This window comes from Melanotaenia boesemani, chromosome 23, assembly GCF_017639745.1.
Source record: "Melanotaenia boesemani isolate fMelBoe1 chromosome 23, fMelBoe1.pri, whole genome shotgun sequence".
Classification (NCBI taxonomy): Eukaryota; Metazoa; Chordata; class Actinopteri; order Atheriniformes; family Melanotaeniidae; genus Melanotaenia; species Melanotaenia boesemani.
In genome coordinates, this window is record NC_055704.1 from 24,479,715 (window position 1) to 24,495,974 (window position 16,260).

Below are 16,260 nucleotides of genomic sequence, written 5' to 3' on the forward strand. Positions count from 1 at the left end.
AAATTTTACTAGCTTTTCTTTAAAATAATAATAAAATGATTCTAAAATGTTTTAATCAATGGTGCCCAAGAGGAAGAAAATGTAATACAAAAGATTTTGAACCAGGGAAATGCTTCACTGGTTCAATGCAGCCTGAACCAAGGAAGCATTTCCTTTTGATTCCCTCTGTAATTTTCTGTCACTCACCCACTGGGACAGTTCCACTCTGGGGCATCTCGATCAGCAGGGTGGACTGTGGTGGATGATCAATCGGCTTGTCCACATCCTCTGGGGCCTGACCCTCTCCCAGAGACCAGACTGGTCAATGAGGAGAAACACATACATGATGCACATACATGTCCCTTTTTAAAACGCACACAGCGAGGAGTTTGATACCCACCTTTTACTTTACATCTGAGAAATGTTTGTGTCTCACCAAGTCAAGGTTACAAAAAAATCCAAAGAAAACAGCACTCAAAAACATCACATTTTAACACTTTTTCTCACTTTCAGCAGTCACACCTCATACAGCAGCAGGACCTCTGCTCTCAGCAACATGGAAAGCATGAAACAGACAATGCTGACACAGATATATGAACATAGACAATAGAAACAAATAGATTTTCTAGATTTTTTTTCTTGGATACTTGAGTCTTTACAATCCCGGAAGTCTGAATGTTGATAAATCGCTCTGTTCCAGGAGAGCTGGACTTAGACGTAATGTAGTCCAACATTTAATTCATCTTCACTGTTAATTTTTTTCTTTTTTATATCTAAACTTCTACTTGCTGTTTTAAATGTTTTGTCTAAACTAAATGAAAAAGCCTCATCATGTCCGACATGGGTGAGGAGTCCAGTAGTTGGGCGATGATGTCGCAAGATAGAAGCCTTTTCGTGTTGCCCACCATAGTATTGGAACAAAGTATTGCATATTTTAATCTTAACTAGTTTGTTACCTGAGTCTTTTCTCCCCGTGGCTGGCACAGGGACGCTATCATCTAAACAAAGAGAGAAATTTACAGCATATTGTAAGAAATAGTACTGTAAAGTCCACAGAAGCAAGCACACACTCAGAAGCAAGCTGTTAAAGACATGCAAGCGGTCCTGTAAAGAAATCTGGGCCAAAGATATGATTTTCAAAAAAAAATGTGTGATAATTTTGGATTATGGTTGCTTAAAAAACCCCAAACAAAAAAAGTAAACCCATTATCTGAATTTTAAATGTTTAACATTTAAAGCTATAAACTCAAATTTTTAAAATAGAAAAAAAAAAGAAAGAAATTGATTGTAAACATCCAGAAAAGTGGGACAATGTTATATTAATAGGTTAGCAAGGAAATTTTGATTTCTAAAACTACACACAAAATATCTAAAATTAAACATGTCTTAAACATGTTTTAGACACTGGATCATTCTGAATTAATCTGGCCAGTTTGGGAAGAGAAACTGAAATGATGCTGAGGTTCTTACTAGGTAGGTCAATTGAGAGTTTCTTGATTGTACTGGCGTCTTCTGTAGAAAAAAAGCACAGTTAACTGAAATTAATCAGGATAAACTCAATTATCATAGATGCTTCGACAGATATTGTTTGTGCCACTGTCCGACTGAATCATCCTGTATCGGATAAATAAAGTTTTCTCCGACTTTGACTTGACAGACTTGTAAATCTGCTTTGTCATTTATTAGTTAATTCAGTTAATGTAATATATTGCTCTTTCCATTTAGCATTTTTTCTTGTAAAATTGAAGTATATATCTAAAAGCTCCTCAGGAAAGAGTTAAATTTTCATCTCTGCAGGGAACAGTGATTTGCCAATTGTGAAACCAACTTAAAACAACCAAATGTTGAGAAATTTTACTGAAAGACGTAAGCTGAGCTGGTACGTCTTTCTAATTGAAACTAATTGGAAACAGATCAGTGGTGATCGCCCTTGACTGGGTGGCTCGGGTTCACTGCACAAATCTGTCTAACTTTCACTGACTAGAGAGATCTCAGAGAAGAGACAGGATGCAAGATGGATGCTGAATTAGACATCTTTAGGAAGGGCGTCTCACTAGGAAAGTCTTCAGTCTTCAGTAGGGCTTCTTTAACATTGGTTCTTTGCTAAGTTGTCTCCTGTGTGTGGGCACAACGCTGGTTGATCCTACGGAATTGGGTGCCCATTTAATACTAAAATAGGTCAGTGGGCTAACCAAAAAAACAAAAATGGTCAGGTATAAGGACTGAGCTTAAAATGAGTGAAAAAGCAGCAAAGGTCTAAAGAAAAACTTAAAAAAAAAACCTTGAGAAAGCTGGAGAGCTTTAGCTGCAAACCACTTTGAAAAACAAAAAAGGAAAAATATAAGGAAATGAGAGGTAAATTTTTCACAGAACTGAAGATAAACAGACCCATTTAATTTCTGTGCAGTCCATACAAGTCCCCTCAAATGTTTACTCCATCAATGCCTGTTTTTTTTGGAAACACACTGATGTTTCCTCTGCTTCATCTGCCTTTAAGTCAAGTTAATCTGATCACTAAGCTAATTTTTTATGCAGATTTTCCATTTTTTCATTTCAGTTTTCTAAATATCAGCAAAAACAAAGTTAACTAATGTAACGTTAATACAGGGATTGTAAAAGCACTAACACTAAACACTAAAAATAAGATTATTCATTACAAATTAATGTTAGACTGCCATTAAACAATGTAATTAGAAATACATTAGAAATACATTATCTTTGTTTCTATTTTGTTAATAAAGTTGATGTGCCTGTAAGAATCAAACTGTAGCATTTAGCATGTAGAAATCATACATTTCCTACATGTATGTCAGAGCATTTTAAAATCCAACATAAACAAAAATATGTATATTCCAACTGCATAATACTACGTTTAATTACTAAACAAGACTAAAATGTGAGTAGCCTCCTACAGCTCCATGCTAGTGTGGCTAAAAAACCATTCTCAACATTTTTTAGTGGTGCCAGGAGTTTGATTTCACAGTTTTAAATTGAGATGGTCCACAGCTAACATCCTCAACGGGTTTAGAAGAGGTGGAGGTAGAAAATTAGGAAGTAGTAAGGGCTGTTATGGGTACCAACCTGCTTGGGGTGTTGGGGATGGGGTAGTGGTTGCAGCATTATCATCATCTGCAATAAAGTTGTTATTGATAAATTTGCCCACTTATCAAAAAAGTTCCAAAGTCCATCACTGACAGGCCAAGGAGACACAAAACCAGCAGGCCGTCAAGGCCAGAGACCACATGCAAGACAAGATTCTGGATCAGTCATGACATGCAGCTCTTGGAAAAAAGAAGTAATGAGAACAAAACAAGTGAATGAAAATGGATCTTTTGGCATAAATATCTGCCTGTTAGCGATCACAGAGAGGAAGTGGAGGAACAGCTGTGTGCAAAACCTGTGCTGTGAGGTTCTTAGCAGAAAGGTCATAGCAACACATACCATAGTGCATTTACACACACTCACATACACACACTTACACCAAAAAAAATCAGTAAATGTCGGGAAGAAAAAAAATTCTCAGCTCGGCCTGAGCTGTGTCTTCTGTCTGGTTATAATCATTACTGATTACAGTGAACTTAAAGAATCAACTTAAATTACTCACCTTGCACACAAATTGCATCCCGATCATTTAATAACCACCTCTGACCCTAATCAGGCATCATTTCATAAGACATCTGAATATCCAGATTCTGCACTTTAGAGCCTTAAGTGCTTATAAAATGAAAATGTTTTGTATTTCTTTGACATCTGCATGCAATTAAAAACCAGGGTTGGCTTGAGATGCATGGCTCCAGTCAAAGTAACAGAAGGCCATAGCATTCCTAGCAGGGGGGGTGAAAGTATTAGCTTTCCACTGAATGTAAGCATAGTTTTAGATGATTTAAACAGGACATTACCATGCTGCTTTGCAAGAGTAATGGGCCTTTAAAAATTACTCATTTAACTTTCAGCATCAGTTGTATAGCTAGAGAGGCAAACACTTGCACTGAGAGAGAAATGGGACTGATCGATACTAAAGAAACATACTTACCAGGTGGTGGGGGAGAGCAAGAGCTATCTTCCTTTGCAGCAGACTTAGCAGAACCTGCTTGCTCTGTTGCCCCAACCCCACTAGGTTCTGGATGGTTTGAGTCATTCTCGACAGTGTTGGGCTCCTGAGCCACCACAGCCTGTGTTGGCTCAGGCTCTGTGGGCTCTGGCTTCTTCCCATCAGCCTCTACCGGCTCTTTCATCTCTGTTACTGCCTCTGTATAGCAGACAAAGCGCCAGGCTATAGCAGCAAGCATTGAGCACAAACAAGCCTTACAAAACAATGCTTGCTCAGGTGAGGTAGGTATAAATAGTTAAGAACCAGATAGAAGCCACTTGTTACACTGGATTTAGATAAGTAAACTCAAATATCCTTGTCCTGTGTGTAGGTGTGTAAAGCTGAGACATAAATGCTCGCATCTGTATTGTCTTACTCCTGTAGCCTACTGTTATGGTATACTGTTTGATATCCCCTTTATTTTAAAAACAGTAATTTATTAAATTATATTTCATCAGTGTGTGTTTCAGAAAATCTCATCACGTAATGTGGCAGGGTTTAATTGATCTTAGACCCTGAAAGAGACCAGTGAGAAGAGATATTCTCACTTTCCTTTATTGTTTAGAATAACTATATTGTTCTATAAGACTGGAAATGATTTATACTTTTATTAAATATCATGTTTTTCTTCCTGTCTATTTGAAAACAATGGAAATGGTCGACCAAGAATGTAAATCAAAAGATAACTTTTAAATAAAATCTCAAAAACTGCTTTGAGACTGTGTTTAATATTCAACCCTGCAAATACACCAGTAAAGCATCTATCTGGTCTTTGCATATTTATACCTTCGAGTGATCAAGGAGGCAGATATTTACTAACTCAGGTGTATCATTTAATGGCTTTTAGTAATTAATTTGAACAACCAAGGAGTCAGTAAAACCCAACTTCCATAATCCCTCTAGATGCCTCCTGTTTGGTGACTCAATATTTCATGCAATTTCACAAATAGACAAACAGCCATAGCGTGAGTTAGTAATAGCACCATGTGCCAGGGCACGTGCACATAGAAGAGTGCAAGGATGTAGAAATGTGCACAGTAAGTGAAGTGGCTGCTTTTGACCAGAACTAACCTAATTAGATTTTGTTTGGAGGAACAGTCCAAGGAAAGTGCAATTTCGTGCCTTTCAGAGTGAAATTAAGAAAAACAAAAAGTGATGGCACACAACGAACCAACGTGATGTGAGTGGGGTGTGCAAGGGTGAAACACATTCTGGGAAAAGTGAAAGGGGAACATCAGGGTTACCCACCTGGGGGTGGAGAAACCTCCAGGGAAATCTCAGGTAGGTTTGGGGCACCATTACTTTCTTGGGCAACACTTTCTGAGCATGTGACAAATAAGGTGGTGAATGGAGCAGATGCTTTTATTAAACACAAAGCCTCATCATCTGTAAGGCTTCTCACACACAATCACACCATTACAAACAGACACAACACACATAAATCCACCCACCTTCCTGCAAGCAGATACACAAATCTGGCCTCAGTTGTTTGTATTTTTTTTTTTTTTTTGTTGTTGTTCTTCTCGCAGTTTTGATCAAATACACGACATGCAACAATGATCAATTTTAGTATAATTTTTCAGTTTGAAATGTGTCTTCAGTGTCTTGGCTGTTCATTGTTAAAATGCACATTAATAAACACACTAGCTGTAGGTGTCCGTCTTTGCAAAAGAATACCACACATTTATTTTCTATCTCAGTAAATGTGTTTTAAGTTCTCACTTTGCAATAATCTATGCTGGCACTGGGTGTGACTGTTGACTTGTTCATCATTTTGTGGAAAACATGGCGTGATGTTGAAGTTCTCAGACTCTCACTGACTCCAAATTGATCTTGTATTCATAGTTTGCCTTTTTAGCTTAATTGCTAACAATAGCTGTAAGTATGTTAAAAATTCACCTGGTTGTGACCAGGTGTGTAAAGCTGCAGTTTATTTATTTCTTTGCCTCTGTCTACGCCTCTGTTAGTGAGTTATGTCACCATGAGCATTTCTATCAGTGCGACAATGCAATGCATTGATCTCTTGGTATGTCGGGGTTTCAGTCTTGCTGCTTCAGAGAAAGACCAATCATTGAGTATAACTCTAGATTTATGAGAATAGAAGGGAGGTAATGAATTCTGAGAATCTCCATTTTACTAAAATTACTACTACACCAAAAGAGAGAAACTATAAATTAAGTGAGTCTAAACACTGAGAGTTTTAAATCAAGAAAAAATCTCATGGCTGCTGGGACAGAAATTGTTTTACTGTTTTATGAACATGACCAAGCCGAGTGTAAATGCAGCCAGGTGCATTTTATATTTTTGTTTCTCATGGGTATTTGCACCAAGTGGACCAACCACAGCTGTTGTGGACTGCTGTTAGCTTAGATTAGGACCAGAAACTGGTATTAAATAGGCTGCACCATTCTCTCTTCACTTATCAGGGCTGATATTAAGCTAGTTGTTAGCAGGGAAGCCCTTATCATCCTCTTATTCCTAGTTAGAGAAAATATAAAGTAGAGCTAAAAGTCACCTTAAAATGATCTATGCCGAGTAACAAAAAGGACATAACTATCAATGACACTTGGTTTTGATTCTAAATAGTAGAATATTAAAATATATATATATATTTTCACTGAAGTTTGCAGGATTATTTTTAGCCAGACTGTAAAAAAATTGAGCTCTCTGAGCCCGACCATACTGGAGCCTCAAGATGTTGCAGCTCCAAGGTCAAATCCTAGTGTTGACAAAAGGCCAGTTACATGCCAGCAGCGCGCTCACATGGGACGGAGGGGACGTCAGCTGAATCAACAAAGAGGGATCAGCTGGCTGGTGAGAAGAATGTCAGAGATGCTGACAGCTTTGCCACAGATCACTCCGGAGAGCAGCAGCACACCCATACTGTCATCTATTGGCTCCACATTTACACTCCGTGTCTGTGTTTGCACATTCACGCCACCTTGACGGCTAAGATTGTCATGTTACATGTGAAGACATCATCAGCGCTGCCTCTCTGCAAAGTTCTGCTAACAAGGAGTACTGAAGAAGTTAACATTTAAACAGACATATTTTCTGAGACTGTATGAGTTGGTTTAAACCTCTTGTGCAACTTTCCCTTTTTAAGCTGATTGTACTTTTTGCACAGCTGTAATCTCATCATATGTGAGGTGGCAGGGAGGAAGATGTCCACTCACCTTCTGGCTGGCCATTTGGCGACTCATCTGCAAATAGAAAAACAAAAAAGTTAGATCTCCTGTGATGTATATGGAGTCAACATTACCTCCTAACATTTGTTTTTTCTGTTTAAACACATTGATTCCACTTTATTCACATCCATTCACCACTAAGCTGTATTACTTGTGTGCTGGAAGACTGAGTCCCCAAGCTCAGACACAATGTAGACTCATCTGATTATAAGAGGCCTCCATGGCACACCATTTGTTTGACCTCTGCCTTGTCTAGACTGATAAAACTTAATGGGGCGCCTTTGTCTTAAACACGTTTAGACATTCAAAACCTGTGGCAAAACCCAGTGCATGGCCTCAGGAGATTAGAGCATCCATACAGCCTAATGCAGAGAATAATGGTGTTAAAAAAAGTTAACCTCTTTGTCCTCAGTGGCGTAATAGAGTGATTAAATATCACAGGTTCTCTAATAGTCACAGGGACAACAGACGAGTTGTGAAATATATGAAGCATCCTTATGTCTTATTGTCTTTACACTGAATATATTAAAATCTTTAAATAAGTTTACAAAGCAGGTTCTGACCACCATCCACATAGTTTATTCTCTAAAATGTTAGCTCTTAATTTTAATATAAAGTAATCATGAAAACTCTGCAAGTGCAGTTCTTTTGTCAGTGAACACATGTGGTCTCTACATTGTTTACATATGCATGCAAATGAAAACTTGACACTTCAATAGGAACTCTCTTTCATATCCCACAATAAAAAGTAAACAAGTTAAATGGATCCAACAGCCTATGAAGTTCTACACAATGACTCATTAATTTGAGTCAGGTGTGTTGCAGCAGGGAAACATTGAAAACCTGGAGGACAGTGGCACAGGTTTGGTGATCACTGGTCTGGAGTGTGTCTTGTTTCTCACCTGAAGAGGCTGGGGGTTATCCTCATTTGCATAGTAAACAATGACTCAATTTTCTTTGTTAAATTGTTAAAAGTTTGAAATGAGTGTTTTCAGTGTGATATGAGAGGCAAAACAGAAAATAAGCAGCAGTAAAACTTTACATAAAGGAAACAGCTTTCCACATTAAGCAGAATACACACAGACACAAAACACATGCAGTCTGTGTTCTAATTAAAATGAACTAATAAATTAATCTTATTTTAATGAAAAAAGGAGAAAAAAAATCTGTTATCTAATGGATTATTACTTTTTTATATAAATGAACATGTGTTTTTTCCTGAGTGCCCCATCTTATTTTAATTCCTAATCTAAGCTAACCCTGTCAGTTTACATAAATAAACTAAAATCAACAGTGAGCTCAGCACACAAGAAAGACCAGGAATGAAAATGTCTTCAGGACTCTAAGCAAACCAGATTTATGGAAATAATTATGGAATATCATGATAAATAACTAATTACATGTGATACAATTGGACAATTGTATTAATTAATAATAATTAATCACACACTGTCATCCCATAATAGTTAAGTATTTATTTGCATTGCATAAAGATGTAGGATTTAAACCAGGGAGTTAATAGTTAAACACAGACAGCATCATTTTTCACTGGTGTCAGAAAAAAAAATACGATACTTGCAAATGTTGGCTGTCCAAATATAATTCTCCAAAGTCTGTATATGCTTTCTGTTGTAGCCTTAGCAATATTTAGGTATGACTCATCTAATTTAGGGTGAAACAGATTTATTTGTTTACTTAAAAAATATGTTTCACCTCACACCATCCCGATACTAATAACAAAACTCAGCCAGTCTCTTAGATCTCATCAGTCTTTCACTGCCTCAAGTCTTATAGCAGGTGGCTAATACAGCAAACTATAATTTAGCAGACATCCTCTGACTGAACACCATCATTCCTCTGGTGCTTATTAGCTTCTAGAATCTATCTATTTGTAATGATTTCCCCATAGCATTCCTTGTCAAAATTAGCTGCACTCCCACCTCACTTCCAAACAATGTGTCACTGGCCACTGAGCCACGATCCTGCAGGGTCACATCATGTAACCAAGAGTGCGCCTCGTCCACTCTCTGTCTCATCCCCGTTGAGATAATGAGAGTGGAGAAAGGTTTTGTTTTACCTCCGAGGACTCCCAGTGCAGCTGACAGCGCTGCAGGTATTTGCAGCTGTTGCCACTGCTGGCGTGCAGACAGAAGGCTTTATACAGGCTCAGATGACCCTTTCACAGATTCATTTTTCCTTATATAGACTGATGTTGATAAAGATAAAATAACAGTACTGAGACATTATTTTTCAGGTGTTTTTTTCTTTGACTTTGACTCCTTGTGTTGTTAATTACCTTTGGAAACTGAAGGTAGATGAAATCTGTACTTGGGTGAAAATTAGCTGCTGACAGGCCTTCCTGATGTATTTATTACAAGTTTGATTTATAGTGTGGGATCCCATAACAAAAAGCAAGGATGTCACAGGACAGAGTCCAGGAAAAGTGATGGGCTGTTGAGGCTGTAAATATCATGAAGTGAAGACATAGATTTCACTACCCCTCACAGTCAAAAGTCATAAATGGTGAGGACAGCCCTGGAGGACCTGTGGGCACAGGGGCAGAGGTTTAATGGGGAGGTGCCTGACCTTCGAGTGATCCAGCCAAAACAGAAAGTGGCAGGGAGATGTCTGTATAGATGTGGGCTGCAAGCGAGGAGGAGGAGGAGGAGGAGGAAGGGTTGAGGAGAGATGGCAGAGAAGAAGGGATGGGGATTAAGAGTGTGCTCATTCTGAACTATTCCAGGGACAAGAATCTCATTCCCAAGAGACCCTTGGGCGACTTAGTGAGTTCGTCATCTTTGGTTTGGTCGTTTAAAAGGCTGGAGGGCGGGGTGTCTAAAACAACAGCACTGCCCCCTCCTCTTCCTCAGCTGTTCAGACTCATTTAGAGAACAATACTTTTCCACTCATTTATCTGCTGCTCTGGTGGCTATTTATGGGGTAGTGTTAGTAGCAGACAGGAATCTGCTGCCTCTATTTTGCCTCAGCTTTGTCTCTGAGGGGATCAGGGATGTTTATGGCAGTGGATGAACTCTATAAGGGCACCTGTGCTTTACACAAGCTGGCATGACTGCCACATCACTTCACACACATTTTCCAAACCACAAATGAGCCAAAGAGATATGAAGCCATGAAGAAACTTGCACTTGGTTGGATATAAATGCCAACCAAATCCATTTAAACCAGCTTTTAAAATGCCATTTAAAAACTGGAGAATTACCTTCCTCATGAGCAAAGTTCCACATGAAGAGGAGCAATCTCCTCCTCATGAGGTAAACACACTTTCCACATGTCTAAGAAATTTATTTTGTTCAAATTGTACCAAATTTGCCAAGAGCTGCAACAGACAGACCAATCATCATTTGGCATTGTTTCATCTAAAAGCTAAAGTCTAGCCATGGCAGACCCACAAAGAGCCAAACTAATTAGGCAAAGCGTAACAACATCACACAACGACAGACATAGGCAGACTTAAAGAGAGTGTTGACGGACATGATGATACAGATGAGAGACACTGTGGTGTGGATGAAAGGTTCAACATGGGGGTGGCTTAAGATGCTGTAGGGGGTTGAATTTGGTCTTAAATTGTGGGCGGGGAGGGGACAGGTCCCAAGGATTAAACTGCTATTCCCGCTTGGTTATATTAGTCATCAGTAAGGTATCTACAATTCATCCTCACATGGCTTCACTTCATCCACATTGCATCATCCTTCATTGTGTGTGTGTGTGTGTGTGTGTGTGTGTGTGTGTGCGTGCGTGCGTGTGTGTGCGTGTGTGTGTGTGTCATCATTGTGTCTTTCTCCAGTCAGATTAATCCGGTGTGCCGACTCCCAGCAACAATACCATCCCTTCATAAACCTCAAATCTTGTCTTGCACCAGGGATGGTAGAGCCACATGCATCAGTAATACAATACCACTGTCAAAGTCACTTTGAGGATTCCTACGAACAAGCTGGCAGGCGAGCCACGAAGTGATGGAGCTCCCTGCAGTGAGAAACAACTGACTCTGCTCCTCTCTCAGTCAAAGACATAAATACACACACACACACAAAGAACTTTGTGCCTCTTAATTTCTTAAAACAAGGAGTGCAGAAGGTGCATTTTGGATCAGTTTCTAGAAGTCTTTTGCATGCTTTGCTGTCATCCTTTAGGCAACACATCATCAAGACTCCTACCTTTTTTTGTGGGCTCTGGCATCTTTGAGCCGTGTCCCAAGAAAACTGTCAAGGAGTCAGAAGGTGCAGGTAGAAACCTTCAAAGAAGGCTGACTGTAAGGCCAGGGAACAATCTCAATCCGGGAGGGACAGGTAGATGGTTTTGATAGATAATGGCACAAATGTAGCAGGAAAAATCTCTGGGAAGCCCTCGCACCAGAGTGATAAGAAATAAGAAGAACGCAAGGTTTGGAAGTCTCCGTGAAGATGGAGAGGAGGACCAGTTACAGATCCAGGGGGGACTGGCTCTTAGGGGCTTATATAGAGAGGTGGCATGCTCCTCCTCTCTGTAGTGCAGTTCCATGCTACTCTTATGGCAGCATCAATCCCTTCCCACTGGCTACAACAGCAACTAACTTTTTGTTTTCTGTGGCTGCAAAATGTAACAGAAACTATTTACAAGAGGGATAACCTCAAAGCAAAAGCAATTTAAAAGATTTTTAAAAATATTTTAAAGGAGGTAAAACTGAAAATGCAAAACTGAATAGATCTTTTCAGGATTGTTTGGTTTTACATGCCATATTTCTACCAAAAGCTTCTGTTGCCAGAATGAACTTAAAAGATTCTGCCTTATATTATTTCAGTTTGCTTTTATTGGGATTTTTTTAAAGTCTTTAAATACAAAAATATATTACTCAACCTGGAGGTTAATTGCATTCATTATCTACTGAAGATGGAAACCTCAAAGCTATCAGACATAAACAAATGCAGTATTTTACAGGACAGGTTGTGGTGCTATAAATTATAGTATTAAAAGCTATAGAACAATATAAACATGAAAACATGTCACCCAGGCAATTTTATAATAAACATTTGCCATGTTTGGAGCAATGCTTTTTGTTTTAAAATTTAGATTTTGTACCAATTTCGCATCATTGTGGCTAAATTTTTTTTTTTTAACTCAAGCCTTTGTAGTTTTGCCATTTTAACTTTAAGACTGCTCCCTTGGTGGTCTAGCAACAAGTCAGGAGGAGTAGGTTATAAAAGGAAAAGGTGCCGTCATTGTCACAGGTCTAAGGGTGATGTAATTCTCTCCTGTGTGATACTCAGATGATATACAACATATTCAGAGAATTTGTAGGTTTATTTCAAAAGAAAAGTTTGAGATGACAAGCAAGGCCCAGATGGAGATGCCAGATATCAGTTTAATCCAGGGGGAATGTTGTCCAAGAACAGCAGGCTTTCCGACCTGGCAAATGAATACTTGGGAGATGCCTGGAGGGTGGCTAAATGGCCTATACTTAGAAAGCTGTCATAAACCTTGATATTTGACACGTGCATCTGACATGAAATGAAAGGTTTCATTGTTATTCATTTTATTGAAGTAACTGCTTTGATCTGAATTAATCTTTTTTAACGAACTAGGCTGAGAGCTGCAGAATTTATGAGCAACAACAAACCCAGAGAATCAAGATCCTGCTCCTGAAGTTGTTGCTGATTTAGCTCTGAAGGTAGACTTAAAACATGCACCATTAATTCCTCAGACAATTCAACTGGACAGTTAAGACAAGACGCAGCCATATTTCTAGGCTGTGGATGTTGTTCATGAACAGGAATGCAGCTTAAATCCTCCCGTCAGAAACACGGGAGCACCTTTGAAATTTTGAGTACAAAATTAGACAAACCAAAGCAATTTGAACTCATGTGATTGGGGAATTTTTAATTAAGAAAAACAAGAAAAAAAAAAACTTAAATAGTTGTTTTCACTGCTCAGTAAATGGCTTTTCATGGTAACAGACACCAACAGCTCAGTTAACCCATTTATAACTAGGAGTGGGCTCCAGCAGTAAATACTGGGCTTAGGGATGTATCATGTGGGTCAGCTACAAAGAGCACAAAACCATTTGGTATTGCCCAGAACAGAAGTGAGTTCACATCACAGAGGCAGTTAAGCCATGAGGTCACACCACCCCGACCAAATGTAAAACCATCTACAGGCCCTGACAAGGACTACACTGACACCCTCTGGTTTAAAACACATCTTTCACCAGCTGAAGAGACACATAAGACTCTGTTCCTCTGAAGCTGCTTGAAAGGAGGTTTAACTCCTAAAAAACAAAATCTGGCTTAATTTACTCTACTGCTCAAACAAATAAAGTTTTATTTATAAAGCGCTTTTAATGCAAAAAGAAACACAACGTGCTTTACATAATAAAAACTATTTATATACAAATTTAAAAAGCCTTTACGCACCACAGTATATAACAGCAATTTAAAAACACACACCTCATTATAGTCTCTTTCACAAACATGTACGCACGTGCACCCACACACACACAAAACGCATGTACATTCCATCAGTCAGTTAGATACAGGTGGGTAATTACTCTCCTTCAGAAGGGGCCTCATCTCTGCCGTTTTGAAGTCTGAAGAGAGTCTAAAAGCTTTCGCTCAAAGAAACCCTAAAAGGTTTTTAAAAGTGATGTGGGAATGGGCTCTAAAAGGCAGGTTGTCAGCTGGGAGAAAACCTGACCAAGCATCTTTGTATTGTATGTCTGATCATTAGCATTATGTAGACATTATAAGCTAATCTGGATGTACTAATTAAATTTAGAAGTACTAATTAAATTTAGATGTACTGGCCTGTTTCCTGTGAGGACCACATGTACTGCGTGCGGAGCGGCTTAATGGAAGCTATCTTTAGTTATTTGGGGAAAATGCCTGATGCTAGTGAGCTGTTAATTATAAGTAGGAGATCATTTTCTACTGAGGTAAAAACTTTTTTAAAAAGTTGGATGGTATCATGTCCAGAGTGCATGTCGATGGTTTCAGGTGTCATGCTATTTCTTGAAGGATTTTTAAATCAACTGCATTAAATTGTGACACAACATCAGAATTATTTCCAGGTTTTAGACACAGAATAGTTTTCTTGTTTGATTATGTGGCATTAATATTTTGCCTAATTGTTTTTTCTGCGATAGACAGGCGACCTGTCCAGGTGTACCTGCCTCTTGCCTGCTAATTACTAGGATAGGCTCTAGCTTCCCTACGACCCTGACTTGGACTAAGTGGTATAGAAAATTGATCTGTTTTAATTTATTTTGCCAAAAAAGTTGGTTGCATTTCTCAGTGTAAAGGAGCTCTGGGTTTATCTGTATAGGAGGATTTGTAAGTTTTTCAATCATAGCAAATAGAGTGCTAGACTTGTTGACGTTCTTGTTAATAATTTCAGATAACTGCAGCTCTCTGGCCTTGCACAGCTCATTGTTAAAGCTACGCAGGCTTTGTTTATACAGCTCAGAGTGAATTTGTAGTTTTCCACCACTTCCGCTCAGTTTTCCTGCATTCTCTTCTAGGCTGGTGACCACAGTGGTGTTTCTGTTTGTTCAAGGTGCTTCTGATTGTTATCGGTGCTACAGCATCCATTACATTCAAGACTTTCAGAATGAAATGACCCAAGAGTCCGTCAGCCAGTCATGATAATCTTTAAGATCACCATTTCATTTGTCAGGGTGATGCGATCCCTCTCCTATGTGACATGTCTTATGTCAAATGTAACATAATATTCAGCTGTTTTCTTTGTTTTTTTTTTAATAAAGATAATTAAACAGTTTACGTGCATTTGTCTTGTACATATTGGTCTGCACATCATTACCCCTCCTATAACTGAACAATTACCACCCAGAACTTTTTCCCCCTGCTTGAACAGACCAATTATAACCCATAGAGGTAAACATTTCCGGATTTATTTATCAAAGGTAATAAGTGAGCAAATGATTAAGTAAAAATTCTATCACATTATTATTAAAAGGTAAATAGCATCTAATTTACAAACATGTTTTGTATCTTTTTGGAAAGTTTCTAGTGAGTTCTACTGTTAAGTGTTAACTGTGTTTCTAATTCTTAAAGTTCATTAAAATAATAGCATTTTTATTTAAGCTGTGAAACTGATGTATGTGTATTTTAACATAAATTCAAGAGCACTTCTGAAATATTTTTGAACTTCTTCTGCCACCGGCTAGAAAAGAAGAACCATGTACATCCCAAGTTATTCTCATTACCTGATGTCATACGAAAGTTATGCACATGTGAGAGCAGTCTGCAGCATCCAGCCTCGTGTGTGTGTGTGTGTGTGTGTGTGTGTGGTGGTGGCGTTGCAGGAGCAATGTGTGTGCAGTGTATGTTGAAAGGTGTGTTCAGACAATTGTTTTATTGTCATCACCTCTACAGAGGAAAAAACAAATGTGATTTATGTTGTTTGTTGTTTTCTTTTTAATATTATTATGCTTTTGTTAGCAAACATAGTTTTTGGAGGTTTTAAATAATCTATAATAATAGATAATCTAATCAAATGTTTTGCTGAAACTGAGTGACTTCTGTTGGTCTCTATAAACCAGAATCTCACATTAAACAATATACAAGTAATAACAGATCAACAGGGACGGAGAGGACGAAGGCTGAAAGACATTCATCAATAATTCATGATCATCTTATTTTTACTTCTACCAAAAAGAGGTCATTGTAATATTCAGTCAGCTGCAGTTACTTTAAATTGTTGTGTCATTATAATTGTAAAGCCACAGTTATATTTAAAATCTTTATTAAAACTTTATATTCACCCACACCAATGATAAAAGCGGTGGGTTGATAAAATAGTTTGTTCAGTATAACTTTATTAATCTCGACAGAGAAAGGATACAGTATCAGTATAATGACAGATATGTAATAATAAGGAGAACAAGCGGTGATCATAAAGAAAATAAAAGTTAATGTCCATTATAGTGAGTATTTGTTTGCTTTGTTAGAAACTGTGCCACGTGGTCAGTAATAAAGTTAACTCGACCAATTC

The 16,260-nt window shown here is 38.2% G+C and overlaps 1 protein-coding gene across 9 annotated transcripts in view; it reads right to left on the reverse strand.

Moving 5' to 3' along the window:
- mybpc1 (myosin binding protein C1) overlaps positions 1-11,688 on the reverse strand; it is a 39,750-nt gene extending 28,062 nt beyond the window's left edge. For 2 of the 9 annotated variants that reach the window (XM_041977786.1, XM_041977785.1), the window contains exons 1-7: positions 11,433-11,688; positions 7,246-7,272; positions 5,318-5,389; positions 3,061-3,108; positions 1,450-1,491; positions 936-977; positions 187-297 (exon numbers count right to left, since the gene is read on the reverse strand). In XM_041977786.1, the coding sequence (XP_041833720.1) occupies positions 187-297; positions 936-977; positions 1,450-1,491; positions 3,061-3,108; positions 5,318-5,389; positions 7,246-7,272; positions 11,433-11,454 (364 nt within the window). In that variant the 5' untranslated portion in view covers positions 11,455-11,688. Of the gene's footprint in view, positions 1-186; positions 298-935; positions 978-1,449; positions 1,492-3,060; positions 3,109-4,012; positions 4,229-5,317; positions 5,390-7,245; positions 7,273-11,432 lie in introns of all 9 variants that reach the window. The other 7 variants (XM_041977784.1, XM_041977783.1, XM_041977791.1 and 4 more) reach the window with 6 other exon arrangements.
- Positions 11,689-16,260: the final 4,572 nt, after the last annotated feature.